Source organism: Canis aureus, chromosome 3 (assembly GCF_053574225.1).
Source record: "Canis aureus isolate CA01 chromosome 3, VMU_Caureus_v.1.0, whole genome shotgun sequence".
Taxonomy (NCBI): domain Eukaryota; kingdom Metazoa; phylum Chordata; class Mammalia; order Carnivora; family Canidae; genus Canis; species Canis aureus.
This window is the reverse complement of record NC_135613.1, coordinates 17,021,768-17,047,131: the sequence shown is the minus strand read 5'-3', so window position 1 is coordinate 17,047,131 and position 25,364 is coordinate 17,021,768. Positions and strand designations below refer to the sequence as shown.

At 46.3% G+C, this 25,364-nt stretch overlaps 1 protein-coding gene and 2 long non-coding RNA genes across 16 annotated transcripts in view; 2 read left to right on the top strand and 1 right to left on the bottom strand.

Annotated features, from left to right (window-relative positions):
- The window catches only part of LOC144310200 (uncharacterized), an 807,232-nt gene that overhangs the window by 770,210 nt on the left and 11,658 nt on the right, over positions 1-25,364 (top strand). The gene's annotated exons all lie outside the window — the stretch shown is intronic.
- LOC144310204 (uncharacterized) lies at positions 66-19,276 on the bottom strand. Its single transcript, XR_013375902.1, has 2 exons — positions 16,338-19,276; positions 66-2,397 (listed from the first exon to the last, which is right to left on the bottom strand). It is a non-coding gene; the product is annotated as an uncharacterized LOC144310204 (long non-coding RNA).
- On the top strand, positions 18,732-25,302 carry MAF (MAF bZIP transcription factor). The gene is made up of 2 exons (XM_077890927.1): positions 18,732-20,797; positions 25,168-25,302. The coding sequence occupies exons 1-2, from the start codon at positions 19,638-19,640 to the stop codon at positions 25,259-25,261; spliced, it is 1,254 nt and encodes a 417-aa protein (XP_077747053.1). The 5' UTR covers positions 18,732-19,637; the 3' UTR covers positions 25,262-25,302.

Genomic DNA, 25,364 nt, shown 5'->3' with positions numbered 1-25,364 from the left:
CAGGCTACACTGTGGATGAACTTTGAAGACATGATGCCAAGTGAAGGAAGCCAGACACAAAGGACCACGTTTTGTATAATTTCATTTGTATGAATGTCCAGAACTGGCAAATCTGTACAGAGAGAGAGGAGACTGATGGTTGTCGGGCTTGAGGAGAAGGGGAGGCAGAGAATGAGTGGCGATGGGTCTGGGTGTTTTGAGAAGGTGATACAAATGCTCTAGATTAGACAGTGGTGATACTTGCACAGCCCTGTGAAGATATTTTAAGAAAACTGTCCACTTCCCATGATTGAATTTGGTATCTCCTGAAAACTGAGGATTTCTCCTCAATAAAGCTGTTTTTTAAAAAGTGGTGAATGCACACGGAGGGTTGGTGGGGCTAGAGGCCCATGTGATCCCCAGACCTAGAGACTGACTGCATGTGGGAGAGAGAAAGAGAAAGATTTCTCAGTTGCTGTTGCTGCCCTTGACCTTCCTGGTGCCACATTCAATAATCACGGGATCATTTCTCAAAATCTACCTCTTTCTTCTCATTGAAGTGTCAGTGGGGCAAAATTCTTTGAGGAAGGTAGAGCTGACTTTTTTAGAGAAATTAAAAAAAAAAACACTTTTTTTTTCTTTGGACAACATTTTCACTCTTCATTGCCAGAAGACTTTGACCTTGGACCCCCTGGATGCTGGGGGTGTAGGCTCTGGCCAAGAGAACATTGAAAATGCAGCAGGTTTTGCATGGAGAGGATGTGGTATGTTTTAATGCAGTCCCCAGCCAGTCAATGTACAGAGAGAGAATCATGGTGCTTCCTTTACTTAGAAACTTATCTTAGCGTTTTTGCACACATATAAGTATGATTTCTGGTAAAGTCAAAAGCAAAAAGAATGTTCTTTTTGTGCTGATGAGAAAAGAAGATAGAAAAAAAAAAAAGACCCAGGGACACATAATTCATTAACATTAGATACCGAGCTTTCGTGTCATTTTGTGGCAAGGGTGCATCTGAAGCTGGTTTTAACTATACTGACAAATAATAAACATGCTTCAAGACCTCACAGGCCCGTTCAAGGCCAAAGTAGAAGCCAAGTGTCCTCATTGGGTCCTGAGACACGGAAATTCCCTCCAGCCTGAGGGGCCACCCAAGAAACCCACTCCTCCTCACAGCAACATCTAATTTCCGTGGTCACTGACTTTTCCTTCCTCCATCCCTCTATTCATGCGGCAGGGCATTTGCTACCATAGGCATTTGGAGATGTGAAAACGAGATCCATCCCTGCCCTCCAAAAGCTCATGAGCCAATGGAAAAGATAGAGTCAATGACAAACTGTGAAAGTGGCCCAAGTACAGGGGACATCAGTTCCTTAGGAGAAGGGGGTGCATCGTGGAGCCACAAGTGGCCTTTTCATGGGGCATCCGAGAAGCCAGGCGCTGGGAGCGTCACAAAGGCAACGAGTGACCTGGATAGGTCTCCTTTTCTTCTCTTCAGACACCATCTAAAGGCTGCACCAGAGGCCGAGGCCCTGGGGTCCTTGTCCCAGGATTTCACAAGCCTTGGGTTGGATGGCAAGTCCGATCTTCCCAGAGCCAAGTGGTTGGGATGGTTCCGCGCCCTCCCTCAGCCCCCTGGGCCGACCCTGGCTTCCCATCGGGGGGCAGCGCCCAGTCCTCCCGGGCCCCGGGGGAGGGTGCTCACCGCACACATTCGCATTGCAGGGGGCTCTGGGCCCTGCACCCCCGCACCCCCGCCCTCACCTGCGGCCTCCCTTCGCAGGTGCTCCGCCCTGGCCCGACCCAGCGGACCACAGTGGGTCTGTGATTTCAGCTGGGTAGGGTGCAGCAAGGCCGAGCTGGGCTGGGTCCCCCCACATCCCCGGGGCCCCTCCCGACCTCCTGGTTGCTGGCTTCCAGACCCAGTGGAGTTGCCAAGCCACCGCATCCAAGAAAAACAGCTTGGCACAGAAGGCGGACCAAGCCCAACCCAGGAACCTGGCGACAGGCTAACCAGGGGAAGTTGCGTCGTCTTCAGAGTGACCCTTCCCGTTACCCCCAGACTTCCACCCAGTTAGAACCTGGCTCATCAGCTTTGCGCTGCACAGCAGCTGGGGGAAAAGGTCACTTTGGTGCATGATCTTCTTTCTGTCTCTTTCTGAGCCACAGGACTTCCTCCAAGGAACAAGCCTTAACCTCGGTTCTCAGAAGCAAGACAAGCCAAGTCACACATTTCTATGAATCCTCTCAGCAAGCTGATGATGAAGAATAATAGCGGTAGCTGTGTCTCTCGGCTGAGTGCAGATTCCACACTGGTCACAGATCTTGGCAGTCATGGAGCCCCCCAGAGACTTGGGGAGCCCAGTTGGGGTCCAAGGAAACCACATTTGAGCCAGGATAAGGACAAGAGGAGACATCCCCTAAGAGAGAGAGCATAAGCAGAAGTCAGGGGAGCTGAGATCCTGCCATCGTGGCTTGGGCGACACTCTTCTTCACCCTCTTAAATTTCAGAGCCCTGGTACAAAAGAGCCCATTAGCTATAATAATAAAATACGTGTTGGTGGATGATTTCACCGAATCTAAATGTTTCTGTAACAGAGATGATACTCCAGCAGGTATATTGACACCCAGGGTGGAACGTAGAAGAAAATCAAGTGTCGCTTTTGGCTGCCAGGTACCAAGAACTGTGCCGGCCACTGCCACATGCTCTGCGATGGATATAGCTTGGAATAATATGGATACAGGCATAGAATTGTAGAATGTCCAGGACGGCAGGAGAAACAGAAGCCTAGAGAGCCAGAAGAGCCCCCTCAAGCCCCATGAACATCCTGTTCTGAACCGTTTGCTAAGATAAGGTGTTAAGTACCTACCCCTTGCAACAGTCAGAAAAACCCTATCTCTGAACATGCTGTCAGCAATTATTCGTTAAGTGATGTAAGGGTATATGGCTACAAGAACTTCATACCGGTGAACTTGAAAGCATAGCGCAGCACCCTGACCCCGTCTGTCGCTTCCTCACACTCGCTGTGGCATCTCTGCTTTCTGTTCCTATAAGACACCAGCCAACATGAGCCCGGTTGGAAGCCCCCACTGTATTTTTCCTTGTATCTCTCTTCCTGCACTTTCATTGCTTCAGAAATATCTTTTCTCTCCCCCACTTCTTATTATAAAATATAAAAATTTGGGCAAAATCTACATAGACCAGAGTTTTGCAATCAGGGTACTTGCCATGAGAACATAGCACTGTATGTGAAGGCATTAGATGGCCAGCCAGTTAGATTTTTATTTCTAGTAGCTGGAGGAGACCAGCACAGTGTGGAATGATGGGAGCATTCATTATACGGCACATTCCACTGTTCCCGGGAAAGCATATTGGTCCCCAAACCGGGTTCCTCTAGACACACCTTTAAACCTTCCAGAGGATATCCAATTCCATTCAGATTGGGTGGTTCTCACAGGACAACAGGGAGACCAGTAAGAATGAGCCTAATGACATGGGGTTCTATCTGTGAGGCGTTCCATCACCATTAGTGAAAGCCTGGTGACAATGACAATAGGAATTTTATTCTCCCTCAGCTGAAATTGAATAATCACAGTTCATTCCATATGTAGTAGATTCCCCTAGAGATCCGAATAGATACCAGTGAGGAAAAAAATAATCCTCCATGAGATTTTCACTTCTGGGTAACAAAACCACAAAATATATTAAGTGCTTGTATTGTAGTGGTGGTGGGGGGGCATATCCACAACAAGAGTTTACCTTTCTGTTCAGCTACTCAAGTTTGTCCCTCACTTAAAGCAGTAGGAAAATAGCATAGATTGTTTTTTGTCACCAGTAAGCTGTTCCACACATATTCTAAGAGGTTGGTGTTCTTGTGATGTCTAATTGACAAAGATATGTTTGTGCCCGGAAGGTATTGCAAAGAAGTTCAAAAAGCTACTTTTGTCTCAAATATCCTTTCACATGTCCCCTGGACTACTAAAAATGATGGACTCTGTATACAAAGATGATGGATGGATGGATGGATGGATGGATGGATGGATACACAGATGGATGGATGGGCATATAGGATGACACATGGATGAGTAACTGGATTTTTTTTTATTATTATTTTATCCACCCAACTAGCACAAAGCCTGACATACAATAAGTTCTCAGTAAGTGCAGACCTGACACTTAGTGATCTCAGTAATGAATCAACTGGTCACTGCCCTTTAAGACTCAGGCTTTGAGGGAACTCAAAGTCATTGACCTACTTTGATATTTGTTTATTCATCAGTGTCTAGATACTTGGGGTAAATTGAGGACCTCTACTACGCCAGGACATTCTCTGAAAATTCTACCCTTAGTAGGGTAACACCCAAGAGTGGAGCTGGAGGCCAATGAAAGAAAACTCTCCTTCTTCCAGTCTACCATGAGATAGTCTAAAGCAAAGAAATGCGAAGATTTTTGATGAGTACCCCCAGTTCCTTGCCCAAGTTAGTCTTCCCATCAGGCCTGACTGGTCCCCATGGCCTAGATCACCACCAGCTACGTATGGGAACCCATTCAGACATGGCCTCCTAGAAGAAAAACTGGTGACGGTGATGAGTCTATAATTTTCAGATGCATTAACTTCAGAGGCCCCATATTCATAGAAAGATGGTGCAAAAGGAACCAAATTAAGACTCCTCTAAAAAGTCTGGTGTTCATGCTTCATTTTGCAGCATGCATCCTTTTTCTATCCCCTGTATTTCCTGTGAAGTGGTAGTCGTACTAGCTGTTATTGTTATTCTGCCCTCATCATCATCATCATTCCATTACTAGCAAATCATGCTAATGTTGTTGGAAGAGTAGAAATGTGAGCAATAGAGTGCCAGATTTTAGAAATCTAACTCTTCCATCATATAACTTTCAACCAGCTTTTTTTTTCCCTGTGACATAGAAAATAGACAGCAATCTCTTATTAGTGCTCAAGTTTGGGAAGTGATTCCAGCACAAAGAAAATGCACGGATTTGTGCAATAGCCAAGAAGGACTGGCATTGCAGCTGCATTTATCTCTGGGAGTTTCTGGAAACAGAACTTTCTGACAGTAAATTACAATACAGTTGGTGGGTGTTATATTGATGACTAGACTCTTAGTCACCTCAAGGAACTGAAATCAAATGACACCAGGTTGGTGCAGGGAGGCAAGATATTAATAATTCTGATTGTAGATATGAATGCAATTTCAGGGGCATTTTTTTAAAGATTTTATTTATTTATTCATAGAGACAGAGAGAGAGAGAGGCAGAGACACAGGCAGAGGGAGAAGCAGGCTCCATGCAGGGAGCCCGACGTGGGATCTCCAGGGGTCTCCAGGATCACACCCCTGGCTGCAGGCGGCGCTAAACCGCTGGGCCACTGGGGCTGCCCATCAGGGGCATTTTTATAATTGCTTTTATGTTTTGGTTAAATGCTTCACATAATCCTGGGCTCCAAGGTGGGAGTTAAGAGTGAAGTGAGGAAACCCATGGTTATTTATTTGCCTCAATATCTATGCTTCCAGAAGGTCAGGCAAGGGGATCTGCTTCATCATTAAATAAAACTCAAAATCTTCACTTTGAAGCCTACCTTGTGCACTTTAACACTCAAAAGCAAAACCCTGCAAACAGACCAGTGCTTATTTGTGTGTAGCAAATGCCAATTTAAAGATAGTTCTGGAAATTTCAAAAATGTCAAAGGCATTATTTTAAAAGGGTGGGGGGAATAAAACGCCAAACAAAGCTCTGTATCATTTACATTTGCCACTTAACTCCTTTTCCACCTCTCTTAAGACAGAATTCCTTGGATCTTTCTTCTTAAAGGGCCCCCTAAGTCTTAGGGAACACGTGTTCAACCTGATGTCTTTAAACACTCACCACCATTGGGAGCCAGAGAGCCATAGGTCTAGAAATTTTAACTTGCCTGATCCTTCCTTGAGTTTCTTCTTTTTAATCACTTGTCCTTCTTCTGTGACCAAGAAAAACCTAGGAATGTAGTAACAATGTTGCCATGGCAAAAACAGTGTTCTTAGATCAAAGGATTCACACTGTACACAGGAAATAATTCATTTGGTCACCTGGTCAACACTCATCCAACACCTCCAAGGTTCCATACTGGTGATGGATAGTCTCAGGATGGACGCAATAATGGACTGTTTAGCAGCACCTACCATGATATGACATGAAGTGGTATGATATGATATGATGATATGCAATATTATTCCATATTATATAATACCATACTATATGATACTACACTATACTATATTTCAACAGAGTATCTTTCTTTGTGTAGTTTTTTTTCTTGTCTGTCTCCCTCTCACGAGAGATAATAAAGGGAAAGGATCAGGAGTGTGAACTTTGCAGGCATGCCTAGGTGTGTGAATCCTTGTACACTCACCTTGGAAAAGCTCCCTTAACTTGCTTCTCAGTCAAATGGAAGTAAGAGCGGCACATATCTTAGAGGCTGTTGTGATGATGCAGTGAGTTAAAACTGAGTAGTAAGTATGTGTTGGCTATTAGTAATGTCATTATTTGATGGCAGGCTCCATGGTATTGCCATGGGGGACAGCTCCTCCATCACATTCAGAAAGGCTCAGAGAATTCCCTAGCTCCCTGCCCACCCCATGTCTGAGTCTGAGTCAACCACCATATTTCATCCTTTGCTACAGGCATTGGTTCAGGAGTGGGTGGATAACCAAATGGCCCAGACCAATGGGATCCAAACCTTGACTTTGTTATCTCCTACTGGGGGCTGACAGGGACCCCCATTGGACCTGCCCTGGAGGGATTTAGAGTCGGACCTGCTACAATCATCATGCTTTCATGGGGAGTCCTGGTCTGGAGTCTATATAGTAGGATGCCGGGACAACAGGTAGATGAAAGCTGGTTCTAGTGACATCACATGACTCTGGCCTCCAGCCAGGCCTGCACCCAGTGCTTTACCTACACCTGTTGGTCATGCAAGCCAGTTAGTTTCCTTTCCATTGAAGCCAATTTAGGTCAAAGCTTCTTCACCTACAACTCCAACTGGCACTCCTAATTGGCACTCCACCATACACCGAGACTCAAAGAGTACATAAAGAACCTCTCAGAGATTACACAGTAAGTAGCAGAACCCCACCTTGAACTCTACTATGTCTGACTACTACACCATGCTACCCTCCAAAGCCACAAAATGTTCTAGAAGAGAGGTCAAGCTATAACCTTGGAGGTCTGGTTGTAGGAAGGACACTTCTGGAGGCAGTGGCATTATATTCTCGATGAGTCTCTATCAAATGCTCATTAGATGCCAGTCACTACACTCAGAACATCATGTGCAACTTTGCACATAGAGCTGTGCCTTGAAGAATGAGCAAGATTTGGGCATGTGGAAATGGGGGAGGGCTGGCATTCTTCTTGGAAGATTACAAAATAGTGTCCGTGTGCCTGGAGCTCTGGGGAGGCAGCTGTGACTCAAGGCTGGGCCAGGGCTGTCTTCGGCAGCAGCAGGCAGTACTAGAACACCAACGACACACCTTGCTTACACCCGGGTACTTAATCCCACCCTTCCATTCATCCACAATTTCGTGCCAGTGAGAGTTACTGATTTCCACTTCAGTCCTAGGGTCTATGAATGTCAGCCATGCTTTCCACCCAGTTCCATCTTGGGAAGACACAGGCTAATTAGTGAGCAAGATAAGCATCCTGGTAATTGAGGGATGGGCCGATTGGGTTCCTGAGCAGCGAGTGTCGTGTTGCAACACAGCACCCAGCCACCCTGCCCCCCTCAAAGTCCTGTTTTCTGGGACACTTGGCAGGACATTCTGTGTGCATTAGAACTTTTTTAAAATGTGGGGAGGAATCTGAGTGTTCATTAGTCACTTTCATTTGAAAAACATTTATTGAGCACCTCCTGTGCGTAGGAAAAGGAGATAGAGAGATGAGTGTGCTATCCCAGTTTCAAGGCTTTCCCGGGGTCAGCAGGGAAGCTCACGTGGCACCATAAGGCTCTAGGGCACTGTGTGGGGACTGGACACTAGCCTGCCCCAGAGGCTAGCGGGCGCAAAGGCACAGCAAGACTTTTAAGAGAAACTCAAAATGTGACAAAGAGTCAAAACTAGTCAAGACATGGGACAGAGGGCAGGGAAGATGGGGACTGATGGAGATTCAGGTGAACAAAGTTGTGTAAAGACTCGGCAGAGGGGGGAAAGGAAGAGGAGCCACACACAGGCCAGGGGAGACTACAGCTTTATGGCAAGAGCATAAGAGACAGAAGGGGGGAACCAGTTCCTGAGTCGCTGGCATGCACTAGGCCCATAAATGGAAATAGTGTGTGCAGAATGTCAGCGCAGGCCTCGGTGCTTCAGACAGAGAGTTCTTTGGGCCCTTGACGTGTGCCAAGCACTCGGTGTACAAGCTCATCATGATCACAAAACTATCCCTACCTTTGACCCAAGAGGAGAATGAGGCCCAACAGGTCAACCGACTTGCTCAAGTCTCACACCTGGGATGGAGCAGGATTCACACCTGTGTTGGCCTGTGCCAAAGCATAGCATCTCCTGGGTATGTCTCCTTCCACAGCAATGCTCAGAAATCCATGCTCTACTCCCTCGCTGCTCTGCTACCAAAGGCTTTAAACATTATTAACCTAAAACCATAGCATCCCCTGGCCTGGAGATGTAGGAGGGTTTGGCCCTGCCACTCTGACCCTGCCATGCTGGCTGGGGTCATGTCAACCCCAAAGACAATCTGACTTTGTCATTATGACCCATCAGTGCTCTGCAACAATCGAGCATGTCAGCTTTTGTCTGTATGTATGGGTGTCTCATGTTTACTGACCCTATATTCAACCTCAAAGGGCTGAGAATATTCCATCCATGCAATCCAGAATTTTTGTTAACCTCTTCACACAGCCCCGTCCATTTGCAGCCTGAAGAATGAGTTGGAGGAAGACGGTGAAGCACTTGGCTGAGGTCAGAGGGTGAATCAGCAGGCTGTCTCCAGGCTGACCCTCCCTTCCCCCACCCCAACCTGCCAGTACCCACATCACTCGACTCATCCTGATTAGTAGCTCTTCCTAGCGCCTGAAGCCCCCAGTCAGGGCCACTGGCCTGAAGAGTCCCTGCTATTACTCTAGAGTCCTGATGATCCTGGGCTGGGTCTACTGAAACAGCCAGGACTAAGCTCTCAGAAAGGATGGAGACCCCAGACAACAGGCCATAAATAACTCATGGGCCCCTCTTGCTCTCCTACCCTGGTTTGAGGATGAGATGGGAGTCAGGAAGGACAGATTCTGCAAAAGCCTGCACATTTGGGTCCTTTTAAGAGAGACCACAGGGAACTGGTTGCAGCTTAAAAGTGGACACTAGAAATTCTGAACTCTCCTGTTCAAGAAAACGCCTTGAGGTCTCCCGGCTTCAAAACTGGCATCACGGGATCCCTGGGTGGCGCAGCGGTTTGGCGCCTGCCTTTGGCCCAGGGCGCGATCCTGGAGACCCGGAATCAAGTCCCACGTCGGGCTCCCGGTGCATGGAGCCTGCTTCTCCCTCTGCCTGTGTCTCTGCCTCTCTCTCTCTCTCTGTGACTATCATAAGTAAATAAATAAAAATTAAAAAAAAAAAAAGATTTACAAAACTGGCATCAGGACATGGCAGGAAAGTTGATGATCTAAAGAGAAAAAAAAAAAAAAGAAAAGAAAGAAAAAACAGGGAGGAAAGAACAGATCTCAAAAAAGCTCTCATACATACACAGAATTCTTCTGCTTAGTTTTTCTATGCTGCATCTATTTTTTATTAGTCTCTGAGGTCCCAACTTTTGGCAACTACTATCTATTTTGACAGGGCAGAGGTTTACCAAGACCAGGGCAGGTGACACATTAAACAATTATCTAAGTAAATCTGTCCTCTTTGACAGAGAGCTTTGCCTACACTATGACAAAAAAAAAAAAAAAAAAAAAAAAAAAAAGTTATTTTAGAATTGATTAAAAAGATGGGTGTGTAGGCATCCAGATGTAGTGATTTCATTTAAAATCACCCCAGATTACCAAATAGGCCAGTTAGAGGTTTTTATAAGCTTTATTGGAGTATAATTGCCAAAAAGAAATCATATAGATTTAAGGTGTACAATGCCATACTTTGGTATATTTTATATATTTGTGAAATGGTTACTGTGATTGTAATCATGGTTGCTTTCTGAGTGTGTGTGTGTGTGTGTGTGTGTGTTAAGAACACTTAAAATCTCCCCTCTTAGCAAATAATAGACAATACAGCATTGTTAACTATAGTCACTATATTATACGGTCGATCTCCAAAACTCATTTATTCCGCATATCTGAAACTTTGTACCTTTTGATCAACATCTCCCCATTTTCCCCCACCTCCAGTCCCTGGCAACCACCGTCCTAATCTCTGCTTCTATGAGTGAGACTTTTTTAGGTTTTACATATAAGTGAGGTCACACAGTGTTTGTCTTTCTGTGTCTGGCTTATTTCACTCACCATACTGCCCTCCAGGTTCATCCATGCTGTCACAAATGGCAGGATTTCCTTCTCTGTGAAGGCTGAATAATATTCCATTATATTAATATCTATACCTATATATTACATTTTCTTTAGCCATTTCCCTGTGGATGGACACTTAGGTTGGTTCCATATGCTGGCTAGTGGGAATAATGCTGCAGTGGATGTGGGAACACGGATACCTCTTCAAGATACTGATTTCATTTCCTTGGGATATTTACCCAGAAGTGGGGTTTTCAGGTACATTTCATAGGGTGATTCAATTTTTAATTTTTTGAAAAACCTCCATCCTGTTTTTCATAATGACTGTACCAATTTCCATTTCCACCGGGAGGGCACAAGGGCGCCTTTGAGCCACATCTTCGCCAACCGTTGTTGTCTTTTGTCTTTGTAATACTAGCCATCCTGACAGGTGTGAGGTGACATCTCATTTTTGGTTTTGATTTGCAGTTTCCGGGTGGTTAGTAATGTCATAGGCCCTTTCACTTCACAGTGTCCACTAGGGGACTTGACTAATCTGTTAAGATCAGTTAGCATAATGATTGCGGTTGGGAAGGGTCGTCTCTACTGGGGTACCCTGGGGGCTTTGTCCTTTCCAGTGCCACTATCCACAGCACGGGGGCTAATAGGAAATGCAGAAGAGCAACGCCCATTGATGGAGCTCCTCTGTGGCCTCACATGGTGGAAGACACTTCTGCCTCTCACCCTGACGATATGCCATTTTGTGGTGGAGGGACCTGCTGCAGAGAGGTTAAGTCATATAAAAAGCACATCAATTTCATTTGCAGCTGGCACAAAGCTGGGAAGCAAATCAAAACTAGTCTATGGCACATTCCAGATCCAAAGAGATTTAGACAAGCGGGGAACAGGCTGACTCTAATGAGATGCAGCCCAGTGAGGATTGCTCTACGTTTCTGTGCTTGGGTTCAAAAAACGTAAGCACACAAATAGAGGCTGGGGGAAATGTGGGAAGAAAAGACCCTGGGGCCACACAGTGAGTCACCGGAGTTCTGTGTCTGCCAGAGAGGCTCCTGAAACTACGGCCTGCGTGAGGAGCAGAGACCAAGGGCCGTGCCTGCTCTGGGATGAGAAGCTCACACCTGGGGATCTGGGTTTGGTTCTAGGACCTGCGCCTGCAGAGGGGGGAGCAACCAGGTGGGCCCATCTGGAGTCAGCAGCCAGGAGGCAGGGGCACTTGAAAATCAAGCATACGTGGAAATGCTAAAGGAAGGCACTGACTGTGTTTACAGTGAAAAGCAAAAGGCGGGGAGAGAGTGGCAGATTGGTCGTCTTCTACTCCCTGGGGCCACCGAGGGATGTAAGGACTCATTATGCGTAGCCTTTGACTGTATGAAATCAGGACTCTCGTATAGAAGAAGGGAACATGGCTTCATACTACACAAGCAGACGAAAGCTTTCCTAACAATCTCAAGAACTGAGGAAAGATAGATGGACAGGGCGCAGGGTAAAAGTGAGAGGCAGTGAGCACCCTGTCACTAGAGGTGATCAAGTGCATGCTGTTGAGGCCACACTTGGACTTTTATGGGTGCTAGGCATTTTGGTTCCTGTAGACCCTTTCTTCCATTAAAAAAAAAAAATCCTTATTTCGTGACTCTGTTGGTGTAATGACAGATACAATTCATGCTAGATTATATTAATTTCTTTTCCTCTGATTTTAAAATTAAAATGTTTTCCTAGGCCCCCTAATAGTCTCATGGGCCCCCTAGGCACAGTGTCTGCTATGCCTAGTAAATCAGTCCTGCATGCTGCTGACTCACGTGTCAGAATGTTGTAAAGCAGATTCTGATGATACATTGGCTGGAAGGAGGGTGTTAAGGTCAGATCTGTAAACTTCCCTCAGCCTTCCCCAGTCTGCGATTCTATGAAGTGAGTTCTGCCAAAGAATGGAGGAGTGCCCCAGCTGCTTGTAGACATTGTTGAGGTGACTGTGTTGCAGGCAACACGTGTTGAAGAACTGTATAGGAGCTACGATTCCATCCCATGAAAACACACTCTTAAACCCCAGTTATTAGAGGTGGTAAGACCTGAGGCCAGGATCCGGGGCTTGGGGTGAACCAGGAATTAGTGATTTCTCTTGTCTCGTAGCTTCCTGTTTCTGCCTTGTTCAAATGTTTATATCTAGCCAAAGCATGCATCATGGTTATAAAATGACTTAAAAAAAAAAAAACTAGCAAAAAGTCTGTAAATTTGAATTTAATTTTTAGTTGGTGGGGTAGCCCAACTCCATCTGATCGGGAATGCTATCATGATGGATGATGCTATGAGGGTGACATGGGGCATGTTTGGTGTTTCCAGTGAACAGAACAGCATGGGAGAGAGCTCAGCATAACCCATTATGCAATCAAGAAGTAAAATATAAAAACAGGGCCACAAGGGATCCCTTTTCTCGGGCCCCAGCCAAACAGATTCAGAAACACGCAAATTCAGAAATCATCAGCATCACCGTATTCTTGGTAATCCCGCAAGTATTTAAGTTTGGTCTCTGTTTTCCAGAGCTTTCTATTTCCTAGGTTGAGTGGCTGCTAAATGCCTCTGGAACAGGAACTTCGAGTCACCCCAAAACTTCCCAGAGCTAGCACCAGCAACAGCCTATCCCCTGAGTTATCATACATAAGACACAAGCCTGAATAAACACTGTCCCAAGATCAGGTGACTTTTTTCATTCCTGCTTTTTTTTTTTTTTTAATCAGGTCTCATTTCAGCACAATAAACATCTTTGAAGGATTGAACGTTTTCAAGACATATTCCCTCATTGGTAAAGCTGTGAGTAGGATCAAAAGGTATATAACAATGGAGGAGGGAACCATATGTAGCTCTTAATTGGGGGGTGGGGGGGATCTAAGGAGATGATTATGTCCTGAAAAAGGAAAGAGAAAAAAAAGAAAAAGAAGAAGCAGCAGCCATGGAAATCTGTTGATTTGGAATGGCAGGGTGGGGAAAGAGGCCTCTCGTCATTCTGTATCTCTGTCTACTGCCTAAAACCAAAAGAAGCCCGTTCATTCAAATGTTCACGTATGCGTGAAACTCTCTATCAAATGCCTCCCGTCTGCCAGGCCATCCTGGGTGTCTTTTTCGGGTGAAGAAAGGGAGCAAAATTTGGGAGATCTTCCCAGGAATTCTCACTTGAAAAAACATCTGGATTTGTCACATCTCTCGTGCAAAACAAACAGGGGTTTTAGTAAATGATGTGTATGTGAGGTAGAGCCCTAGGGAGACCAAAACAAACAAACAAAATAAACATAAACAAAACCTCCAACTGTCAATGCGATTTCGCTGGCTCCACGGTTCTTCACAAGGTGTGCAGGACAGAGTTGTGGGTGCTTTCGGGATCCACAGCCCGTATCCAGATCATCCAGTAAGCAAGGCAGCACGTGGGGAGCCCAGCACCCTCTCCGGCACTTCCCCCAATGCCCCACTGCAGGCACATGCCCCCCTCTCCTTGACACCCCTGGAAAGAGACCTAGGAATCTCACTTGTCTAGATTTTGCTTCCTGCTCATGATTACTCCCCTCCCTTGCAGTCTAGCTTCCCCGAAACCAAATGAGTTGTTCTGTAACTGCACCGGAAAATCAGAATTTATTGTACATATGTTTGTGTTCCACTTAATAAAAAAACCTATATTTTAAGATAAACTTTGTTAGTAATTCATGAGGTAAGTGACTATTTATGCTAATCAGGCAGAAATATATTCTCAAGCATAATGCATTACATAAATTTGAATGCAAAATGTTCAATTATGAAGTAAATACAGGTAATGCAAATAATAAATTACCTCTAATAAAAATTATAAAAGATGTGTCTTCAAAGAGAGAGCGGCTTTAACTTACAACTGTGAATTGCTTAAAGAGAAAAGAATTAATAAATGCTGAATTACTCTGATGATTATTTAGCACATAATTCACCTATTCATAACGACTCCTAGTAATCAGACTGTTGTTTCACATTCTCCAATATGAGGCAAGACTGTTTCCTCAGCAATTTTGCCCTTATCAGATTATCTCGTCTGATTCTATTAATTTTCTTCCATGAATCTGCTAACAGTGATTTGTGATTTACTTACCCTGCTAACTAAAGACTGCGAAAAGGATTTATCTAACACTAGACCTAAGAACACTATATGTCTTATCATTCAGTTACTCTGAGCAACTCTTTCCTCAAATCAATTTAGTTGCTTTCATAGTGAAATTTAGTGGACGCTGGTTAGTTCTGCACCATAAAATCGGCTCCTGGATAAACAAAGAGTTCAGACACTACACTTGATGCATCTTGTTCTTTTTAGATTATATATGTCTGATTCTAACATGATATACCTGAGTTGCTATAACTCACAATCAGGAAAAAATATATTATTTTTAGCTTTTGATCATTATAATTTGGACACGGACAAGTTTTTTTTTTTTTTTTCCTTTCTTCCTTTTTGCATGAAGTTCTTCTGTATGTACTGACATGAAACTACAATTGTGTTTTTGATGTTATGGTTTCACAATCTTTTACAGGATTCGACCCATACCCTCCCCCCTCCACATTCTTCTATAAATATTCACTGCTTTCAGAAACTTTAATACTACTGGTTTGAATTGGTCAATAATGACAAACGCATGGTTTCTAAATTACTCTATATTGTTCTACAGAGATTACTAGAGTATATATAGCAAGGGGATATTAAGCAGTAAGAAAACACAGTTCACATTGTATTTGGATTAGACTGGCTTGGAAGAAGTGAAACAAACAATGTTCGCAAAGAAGTCTAAAGAAATGTGGCCTTGCTGTAATTGTAGAGAATCAAAAATCTGAATAGTACTAATTAAAATGAGAGAGCTCAATTGTTACAAAAGAAACGCCGCTAACAGAGGACTGTAAATGTTTAGACACCCCTGTGAATCACTAAATAATAAAGGAAAAAGGACAAACATGAGAATTAAGTTATAAGAGCACTACTGCTACACATCTAAAAAATAATTCTAGTCTTCTCTCTTTTTTTTTTTTTCAAGAGAAAATGGGAGACTGTAAAAGACTCTGCAGTAAGAGAAAGAAAAATACCATGGCTTGACAGCAGTGTACAAAAATAAACCATAAAAAAATGTGCAGATAATAATACATTTAGCTGCCCAAACATGGGCATTTAATTTCTAGAAATGATATGTAATTGCAACAATTAGGTGCATGGCCATGAATCTGTATCCCGTGGTCTTCATCATTAGCAAACTTTGTTTATAAATGTTGTTTATTTATAAATGTAGCAGTTGCAGTGTTCCTGGCCAAAAATACTTTCAAGAGAGGCAGGGATCCTATCTTACAGATTTTAACAAAAAATGTGATGCAAAAGGATTAAAAAAAAAAAAAAAACAACCCACAACACCCAATTATTACAAACAAAAAAATGAATTAATTCTTCGTAAATACACTTATATTCATATTTTACATGAAAAATATAAACTTCAGATTTCTGTGGCTAATGATAAAAAAGGAAGGGGGGGGGGCTGGAAAACAATCACTGAGGACAATGCTAAGTGACCTAATATGTTTATGTCATTTAAGCAGTGGATTTTCCTTTGAATACATAAACTATAATCTCTTTGCCTCATTACTAGGTAAAATACTGTTTGAAAGGAGGAAAGCAAAGGAATTCTGTTAGGTTGCATAAATATTGACATAATCTTCACTCTTTCTTCCTAACTGGCAATCGACATACTTCATTCCAACCCTACAAAGTGCTCCCATAAAACCAAAACTACCCTTATAAACAGCTTCTCTGCAGCAATAATGAAAAGGAGAAAGTGCCTTCCTGGAAAATGCCAATGGCACCGGCCTTTTAGGGTTATGGTGTGCCTACAAACCTTTTGGAGAGTCTCTCATTAGGGATTCTGGGTTTGCTGGAACTGAAGGCTGCCAGCATCAGAGAATTAACACGAGTCTAATCTGGTGGAAGAAGCGAATGAGTGACACCTAAGGTCTCATTATAAATAGTAAGGCATGCTGTGGGGTGGGTGAGAGCAGTTCTGAAGTGCAATGTTCAAGAAGCTGGCTTAATATATGACTAAGTGTCAGAAGTCAGGTTTTCTGAGAATTACTTTTCAGATAAACAACTTTATAGCACTGCACTTAATCATACTTACTAGAGACATCTCATTTATCACCGAATTACAAGTAACTTTAATTCTATTGATATTGCCATAAAGCCCGTTGAAAATCCATCCCGGCACTTTTAAAGAGTTTGGGGCCCTGTTACGCGTGGGATTCACTTGCAAAAGATCTCAGCAGAATCATACTCCGAAGGCTTCTGTGTCTCGTGGCCTCTTTGTCGAACCTCGGGGGGGAGTGGGGGCAGTGGGGGAAAGAGGATTCCCGCAGCCGCCAGCTCAGTCCTTAGCCCCTTTCCTACAAGGTTGGGTTCTCTCCCACCGCAAACTTTCCGTGCCTCAGTCCTCCTCCCACCTTGAGAAACCAGCTTCTTTTTTCACTTCAACAAAACTGGACACGGATCAATTTCAACTGACCTTTGCCGAAAGGTGGCGCTGTTGAGGTAAAAATCCAACAATAGTTTTCACTCGGATTCTTTTGCAGGCTTTTCAGATTTTTTTTTTTTTTTTTTTTTTTTTTAGTGCGCCCTCCTAGCGTCTCCCCCTCCCATAAAGTAAAATAAATATGATTAACACCAAATGCATTTCATTAATTGGAGGAATCAACAGTCTCAATATCCAAGTAGGCGGGCTGGTCTTCCACACGTTGGGTCGGCTTGGCGCACGCTTGCTTTCCCCCAAATAAATCTCGGTTTCTCCGACTTGCCTATCGCTTTAAAATCTTAGAAACAGTTGTTGGTTCTTTCTTTTCTCTTTTCTGTTTCTTTCTTTCCTTTTTCTTTTCTTTTCTTTTCTTTTCTTTTCTTTTCTTTTCTTTTCTTTTCTTTCTTTTCTTTTCTTTTCTTTTTTTTTTTTTTTTGCATAAGTTTTAAAAGAATCGGTCTAGAAAACTGAATAGTTATTAGCATCTGCAACGGCGGGGGAGGGGGCGGAGAAGCAGACCCCCACCCCACCCCCACTGTGGATTTCCGGGCTGGTCCGAGAAACCGCGGCTTAAGACTTAACCCCTTCGAGGGGAGCCGACGACGGATGGGGTGTTGCCCACCCCCGCCCCAACACATACATCTCTGCACCAAGTCTGAAATCATTAAGCGAAATGTGAAAGTGCAAAGGGCGCGCGGGACCCTGATAAACAAGGGTCCGATTTCATGAGGGGGTGAGCGAGAGTGTGCATGAGCGTGTGCGTGTGCGTGTGAGTGTGCGCGCGCGAGAGAAGTGGGGGGCGCGAGAAGACAGGAAGGGAGAGTAACGTGAGCAGGACCGTGACCGTGCAGGCCGACCTCGGGCGGGAGTCGGCGGCGCCAGGGCCGAGCTCCCCGCTCCCGGCACCCCGAGTCCCCCCGCGCCCGCGCCCGCGCCCGCGCCCGCTCCCCCCGAGGGCACGCGACGCCAGCGGGCGGCCAGTCTCCGCGCGTCACGGCCCCCGAACAACTTATTTCCCCTCCTTCAAAGCGGGCGATGAAACGGGCTTCCTGGGCACCCCGCGCGGACCGCGACCCGGCCCGGGGCCCCCTGAGCGCCGCCCCGCCAGGCGGCTCCTGCGCCCAGCCGGGCCCCGCAGCTCCCCGCCCCGCAGCCCTGCGCCCCGGCGCGCGGGTCCCGGGGAGAGGGACAAAGAGTTTGCGCTCTTTGGGCTAAGTTTGAGCTCCCCGCACGGCTACGCTCCGGGAAGGCAGGTCCCCGTGGGCAGACTCCTGGGTGCCTAAGGCGGGGCGAGCAGGGAGAGCGGCCCCGCCAGTTCGCGGTCCAGGGGATGGGGGTGCCCGGGATGCGGAGCCGGGCGGGCCAAGCCCCGCAGAGCGAGCGGAGGCCAAGCCGGCGCCCCGAAGGCGGGCCTCCGTCGCGCTCCGAGGGGAGCACACCGGCCTCCCGGGGCCCCCGGGTCCCCGCGGCCCCGCCGCGCGCCTCCCTCCCCTCCCGCCGCAAACTTTGCGCCGGGGCTGCGCTCCCTCCCCGGGAGGCTGCGGCGCGGGAAGGGTTAAGGCCGCTCGTCCCAGCTGACAGTCAGCTGATTGGGCCCTGATTGACAGCCCCGAAAAGTTTCCTTGTTTCTATCTATTATGCTAATCGCGGCCGCTCTCGCCGCCTCCCATTGGCCCCGAGTACCAGTCAATTTCCCATTTGGGCCTGACGTCACAAGTGCTATAAAACTCAGCAATTGCTTTAAACTCTTCTTGCTTGGATCAGAGGCTTTAAAATCTTTTTTCATCTTCGAGCTGTGGCTCGGGCCGCTCTTCGGCTCGGCCTCCCCCCCCTCCTTTCGCTCTCTGCCTCGCCTTTTTCCCCGGGACTTCGCTATTTTGCTTTTTTTAAAAAAAAAAAAAAAAAAAAGGCAAGAAAGAACTAAACTCCCCCCTCCTTTTCCTCCAGCCGGGCTGCACCTCTGTCTTGCACTTTGCACGGAGAGAGCGCGCGAGGGGGAGAGAGAGAGAGAGAAAGACAGAGAGAGAGGAAAGGAAAAAAAAAAATAAAAAGCAGGCAGAAGAGAAGGCGAGAAGCATGAAGTGTTAACTCCCCCGTGCCAAGGCCCGCGCCGCCGGACAGCCGCCCGCCGCGCCTCCAGCCCCGAGCGGCCGCCGCGCGCGCCCCGCCTGCAGCCCGGGCCGGCGAGGCGAGCCCTCCCTATGCACAGCGCGCAGCGGAGCGGCGAGCGGGGGACGCCGCGCACCCGGCCGGGCTCCTCCGGCTCCTCCGGCTTCGCCGCCGCCGCCGCCGCCGCCGCCGCCGCAGCCCGCGGAGGACCTTCCCGAGCCTGAAGCCGCCGGCTCGGCACGCACGGAGGCGAGCAGGCGAGGAGGGGCCGGGGCGAGCGAGCGAGCGAGCGAGCACATTGGCGTGAGCGGGGGGGAGGGAGGGCGGGCGCGGGGGGCGCGGGCAGGGCGGGGGGTGTGTGCGCGCTCGGAGGTCTCGGGCCAGCCACCGCCGCGCGAGCTAGAAGCGCCCCAGCCCGGCAAGCTGGCTCACCCGCTGGCCACCCAGCACAGCCCGCTGGCCCCTCTCCTGCAGCCCATCTGGCGGAGCGGCGGCGGCGGCGGCGGCGGCGGCGGCGGCAGGAGAATGGCATCGGAACTGGCAATGAGCAACTCCGACCTGCCCACCAGTCCCCTGGCCATGGAATATGTTAATGACTTCGATCTGATGAAGTTTGAAGTGAAAAAGGAGCCGGTGGAGACCGACCGCATCATCAGCCAGTGCGGCCGTCTCATCGCCGGGGGCTCGCTGTCGTCCACCCCCATGAGCACGCCGTGCAGCTCGGTGCCCCCTTCCCCCAGCTTCTCGGCGCCCAGCCCGGGCTCGGGCAGCGAGCAGAAGGCGCACCTGGAAGACTACTACTGGATGACCGGCTACCCGCAGCAGCTGAACCCCGAGGCGCTGGGCTTCAGCCCCGAGGACGCGGTCGAGGCGCTCATCAGCAGCAGCCACCCGCTCCAGGGCGGCTTCGATGGCTACGCGCGCGGGGCGCAGCAGCTGGCGTCGGCGGCCGGGGCCGGGGCCGGGGCCGGGGCCGGCGCCGGGGCCTCGCTGGGCGGCGGCGGCGAGGAGATGGGCCCCGCCGCCGCCGTGGTGTCCGCCGTGATCGCCGCGGCCGCCGCGCAGAGCGGCGCGGGCCCGCACTACCACCACCACCACCACCACCACGCCGCCGGCCACCACCACCACCCGACGGCCGGCGCGCCCGGCTCCGCGGGCAGCGCGTCCTCCTCGGCCGGGGGCGCGGGCGGAGGAGGCGGCGGCGGCGGCGGCGGCGGCCCGGCCGGCTCCGGGGGCGGCGGCGGCGGCGGCGGCGGCGGCGGCGGCGGCGGCGGCGGGGGCGCGGCGGGGGCGGGGGGCGCCCTGCACCCGCACCACGCGGCCGGCGGCCTGCACTTCGACGACCGCTTCTCCGACGAGCAGCTGGTGACCATGTCGGTGCGCGAGCTGAACCGGCAGCTGCGCGGGGTGAGCAAGGAGGAGGTGATCCGGCTCAAGCAGAAGAGGCGGACCCTGAAAAACCGCGGCTATGCCCAGTCCTGCCGCTTCAAGAGGGTGCAGCAGAGACACGTCCTGGAGTCCGAGAAGAACCAGCTGCTGCAGCAGGTCGACCACCTCAAGCAGGAGATCTCCAGGCTGGTGCGCGAGAGGGACGCGTACAAGGAGAAGTACGAGAAGCTGGTGAGCAGCGGCTTCCGAGAAAACGGCTCCAGCAGCGACAACCCGTCCTCTCCCGAGTTTTTCATGTGAGTCTGACCCGCGGTCCCAGCTAGCCACCTTCCTGCGTGCTCCGCGGGGGTCCGACTCGGCTGTGGGCTTGCTAGTTCCAGAGCCGCGCTCGCCGCCACCTCGCCCCCCCGCCGAGGTCGCCCGCTGCCCCTGCACGCGCGCACGCACACGCACACACACACACACACACACACACGCCCTGCTCCCACTTGGCGGTGGTGGTGGCTGTTTTTAAATGGGGAGGGAGTGGATGTCTGGCTCATGGATTGCCAACCTGAAATTCTCCATAACTTGCTAGCTTGTTTTCATGCACCCCCCTACACACACACACACACACGCACACACGCACACACGCACACGACGTTCAGACATCTCAGCAGAGTTCTTCATGCTCACCTTTGAAACCTGCATCATTCACAGTGTTGTTTTCTCTCTCTCTCTCTCTCTCTCTTTTCTTCTTCTTCTTCAGTTCATGAGCTGGTGTTCATTTTCCGTGTGTGTTTTACTTTGTTTGGATTTTTTTTTTTTAATTTTACTTTTTGGAGCTTGCTGTGTTGTCCTTTTTCCCAACCTCCATCCTCACACCCTTTCCACTCATCTCCTCAGAGAGAAAAGAAAAGAAAAAAAAAAAAAAGCTAAGGGTTTTTTTTTTCCCCCTCCTCCTGAGTTCTTCATGTGAGATTGAGCTTGCAAAGGAAAAAAAAAAAATGTGAAATGTTATAGACTTGCAGCGCGCTGAGTTCCACCGGGTTTTTTTTTTTTAGCATTGTTATGCTAAACTAGAGAAAAAAAAATCCTCATGAACCTGCCACAATCAAGCCTGCATCAACCTTCTGGGTGTGACTTGTGAGTTTTGGCCTTATCATGCCAAATCTGAGAGTTTAGTCTGCCATTAAAAAACTCATTCTCATCTCATGCATTATTATGCTTGCTACTTTGTCTTAGCAACAATGAACTATAACTGTTTCAAAGACTTTATGGAAAAGAGACATTATATTAATAAAAAAAAAGCCTGCATGCTGGACATGTATGGTATAATTATTTTTTTTCTTTTTTTTTTCCTTTTGGCTTGGAAATGGACGTTCGAAGACTTATGGCATGGCATTCATACTTTTGTTTTATTGCCTCATGACTTTTTTGAGTTCAGAACAAAAAAGTGCCACCCTAGAGCCTTCTTCCCATGAAAGTTTGCATCTGCTCCAAAACTGCTTTGAGTTACTCAGAACTTCAGCCTCCCATTGTAAATGCACTGAAGGCATTCCTTGTCAAAGATGCCAGAATGGGTTAAAAATTTAACATGGCAAACATTAAAAGAACTCTTAATGTTTTCTTTTTAATAAGAATGACACCCCATTTTGGGGACTAAAATTGTGCTGTTGCGGAAAGCAGTCTAAAACTTATTTTTTAAAAAAATGAAATCTGCCCCATTATTTTTGGTTTGTTTTATTTTTATTATTATTTTTTTTTTTTGGCTTTTGGTCATTGTCAAATGTGGAATGCTATGGGTTTCTAGTATATAATTTAATTCTAGTTTTTATAATCTGTTAGCCCAGTTAAAATGTATGCTACAGATAAAGGAATGTTATAGATAAATTTGAAAGAGTTAGGTCTGTTTAGCTGTAGATTTTTTAAAAGATTGATGCACTAAATTGTTTACTGTTGTGATGTTAAGGGGGGTAGAGTTTGCAAGGGGACTGTTTAAAAAAAAGTAGCTTATACAGCATGTGCTTGCAACTTAAATATAAGTTGGGTATGTGTAGTCTTTGCTATACCACTGACTGTATTGAAAACCAAAGTATTAAAGGGGAAACACCCCTGTTTATATCTGTAGGGGTATTTTACATTCAAAATGTATGTTTTTTTTTCAAATTTAAAGTATTTGGGACTGAATTGCACTAAGATATAACCTGCAAGCATATAATACAAAAAAAAAATTTGCAAAACTGTTTAGAACGCTAATAAAATTTATGCAGTTATAAAAATGGCATTACTGCACAGTTTTAAGATGATGCAGATTTTTTTACAGTTGTATTGTGGTGCAGAACTGGATTTTCTGTAACTTAAAAAAAAAATCCACAGTTTTAAAGGCAATAATCAGTAAATGTTATTTTCAGGGACTGACATCCTGTCTTTAAAAAAAAAAAAAATGAAAAGTAAATCTTACCACAATAAATATAAAAAAATCTTGTCAGTTACTTTTCTTTTACATATTTTGCTGTGCAAAATTGTTTTATATCTTGAGTTACTAACTAACCACGCGTGATGTTCCTATGTGCTTTTCTTTCATTTTCAATTCTGGTTATATCAAGAGAAAGAATAATCTACAATAATAAACTGCATTTTTTTTTGATTCTGTGCTTAGTTTCTTAGTGTACAGTTTAACTGGACCCAAAATCACATTAGAAGTGTAAAATGCATCCTTTTCTCCAGAGGAAGGATTAATGGAAGCGTAGGGAGGCAATAATAATTCAGGGTGAAACATAGGCTGTTTTGTGAGGTGGGAGGCCAGTCCCTTTGAATAATTAGCTATATTTAATATAAACGTCAATCATGACCTCTCAGAATGCAGGCCCCCCTCCTCCAACCCCAAAGTTTTTGGTTTTCAAGTGAGTTGAGACATCATTGCCCTCTGGTGAAAACAAACAAACAAAAATCCCAACCAGAGAGTAGTAGGGCCTTCTCAGCACCGCCCTGAGCTTCTGGTCCAGCAGTAAGCCCATCTAGAGAGAAATGGGCCAGGCAAAGAAGGCATGACAGAGGTGGCTTGGGCACATATGCATTTAATGGTAAAGATAAACAATTCTTGCCTTTTGGCTAAAATTGATTATTTTTCCTTCTTCCCTTACGCACCATGATTTTCTTGTTAGCAAGGCCTGACCCGACTTAACATCAACACTTTGGACAAATCAAATTGTTTGTTTGTTTTTAACTTTGAAGGTCATTTGTCTTAAATAGGAAAAAAGAAAAACCCACCCCTTACTTACATAACCCCAAGTACATATCTGGATTTAAACTGTGTTATTAAATCGTATTTCACTGTGTGTGTGTGTGTGTGTGTGTGTGTGTGTGTGTTTAGCAGAGGGCTTCTCCGATTAAGACAAGCTGGCAATGATTTCAGATCACCTTAACTCCAGAAATATAAGCAAAAAGTAACGCCTTCATAGAATAAAAGCTGTGCTTTGATTGATCAGTATTTACCCCCAAATAGGCTGTGTATGGAGGAGGCTAACTTCAAAGATGACTTGGAAAGTCTCAAACTACCTTCACTAACAGCGTTGACCTATTTTAAAATGACATAAATTCATGCAACTAATGTTACAAATTCATGCAGTTTGCACTCCTAATCAACTTCCCCTAGAATGCTAAAAGAATGTTAGACAAAGCCAACACTGTTTTGAAAATATAGCCAAACACGATGACTTTTGTTTTATTTTGGTTTGGGTGTTTTTGTTTGTTTGTTTCTTTCTTTCTTTCTTTCTTTTTAAAGATAATATTGCAACTCTGAACGAGGGCCTTATTTTGAAGAAAACAGGTTGTGCTTGGCGCTGCTGAGTTCTGGCCAGTTGATCATCCTGTCTTCCTTCCCCTTTTTCACAGAACATGAAGACAGTGCATCCCCACTGTATTTTGACCTTCCTTTATGTGCCAGTTTGGATAGAACTCCTGACTCCACACTTAATTTCCTTAACAAAAGTCTTAATAGTAAACGTGCTTCCATTTGCTTAAAGTTAGCTGTTCTCTGCTTCTGAGGTTTTGGGGTTTTTTTCCCTCTGCTCCCAAGGAGGAGATACGCAGATTCCCCCTGAAGGGGCAGAAATGGAGATATCGTTTATTGCAAAAAAGCTCAGCCTCAGATGAAAGCTTATAATAGGCGAACACTCAAAATAAGAGTGCCATTCAGGATGGACTTGCTGAAGTCACCTGAGGAACAGGACTTGGGAGAAACACGGTTGTGCCACAATTGAGCATTTTGATGGGACTCTCTCTACAAGGCAGTTCACTATAATGAGTGGGCTTTGGCCCCAAACATTAGAAAGCAGAGAGGCTCTAGCAAAAATGGGATTTGGGTGGCTGGCTTTAAGAGAAGGTTAACTCCTTCGTGAAAGGCAGCTTTAGATACAACCGTTACTAAAAACTTTCAAATGTAGTATGAGTGGCAAACACAAATACGTGTGGTTGTTTGTTGTTGTTGTTGTTGTTGTTGTTTAACAAAGAAAACCTAAATTCTGCCTAAGTGTCCCTAGTAGAAATAAGTCTCTAAATTAAAAATAAATAAATAAATAAGTAAATAAATCAATAAACGGTGTAAGGAAATCTAGCTTTCCCCTTCCACTGCATCTGAGTCTTTGTCTAAATAGTGTTAAAATTCCTTTCATTCCAATTACAGAACTAAGCCCACTCGCAAGTTGGAGCCATCAGTGGGAAACGCCACATTTTGGAAGCCCCAGCCATGTGTCCTTACCAGTGTATTCACGAAATGAAATTTATGTGGGAAGCGTACATTAAAAATTTATTCTTATTATTATTGTTTGCAGCCTCGGAGAACACCCTGCCCCTGACTTCCTCCGCTCAGTCTCTTTTTTT

Excerpts from the sequence above, each read along its gene's own strand:
- MAF (XM_077890927.1), top strand. The coding sequence starts at position 19,638 with ATGGCATCGGAACTGGCAATGAGCAACTCCGACCTGCCCACCAGTCCC. Across the intron at positions 20,798-25,167 it reads TCCTCTCCCGAGTTTTTCAT|AACTAAGCCCACTCGCAAGT; the intron begins GTGAGTCTGACC and ends TTCCAATTACAG.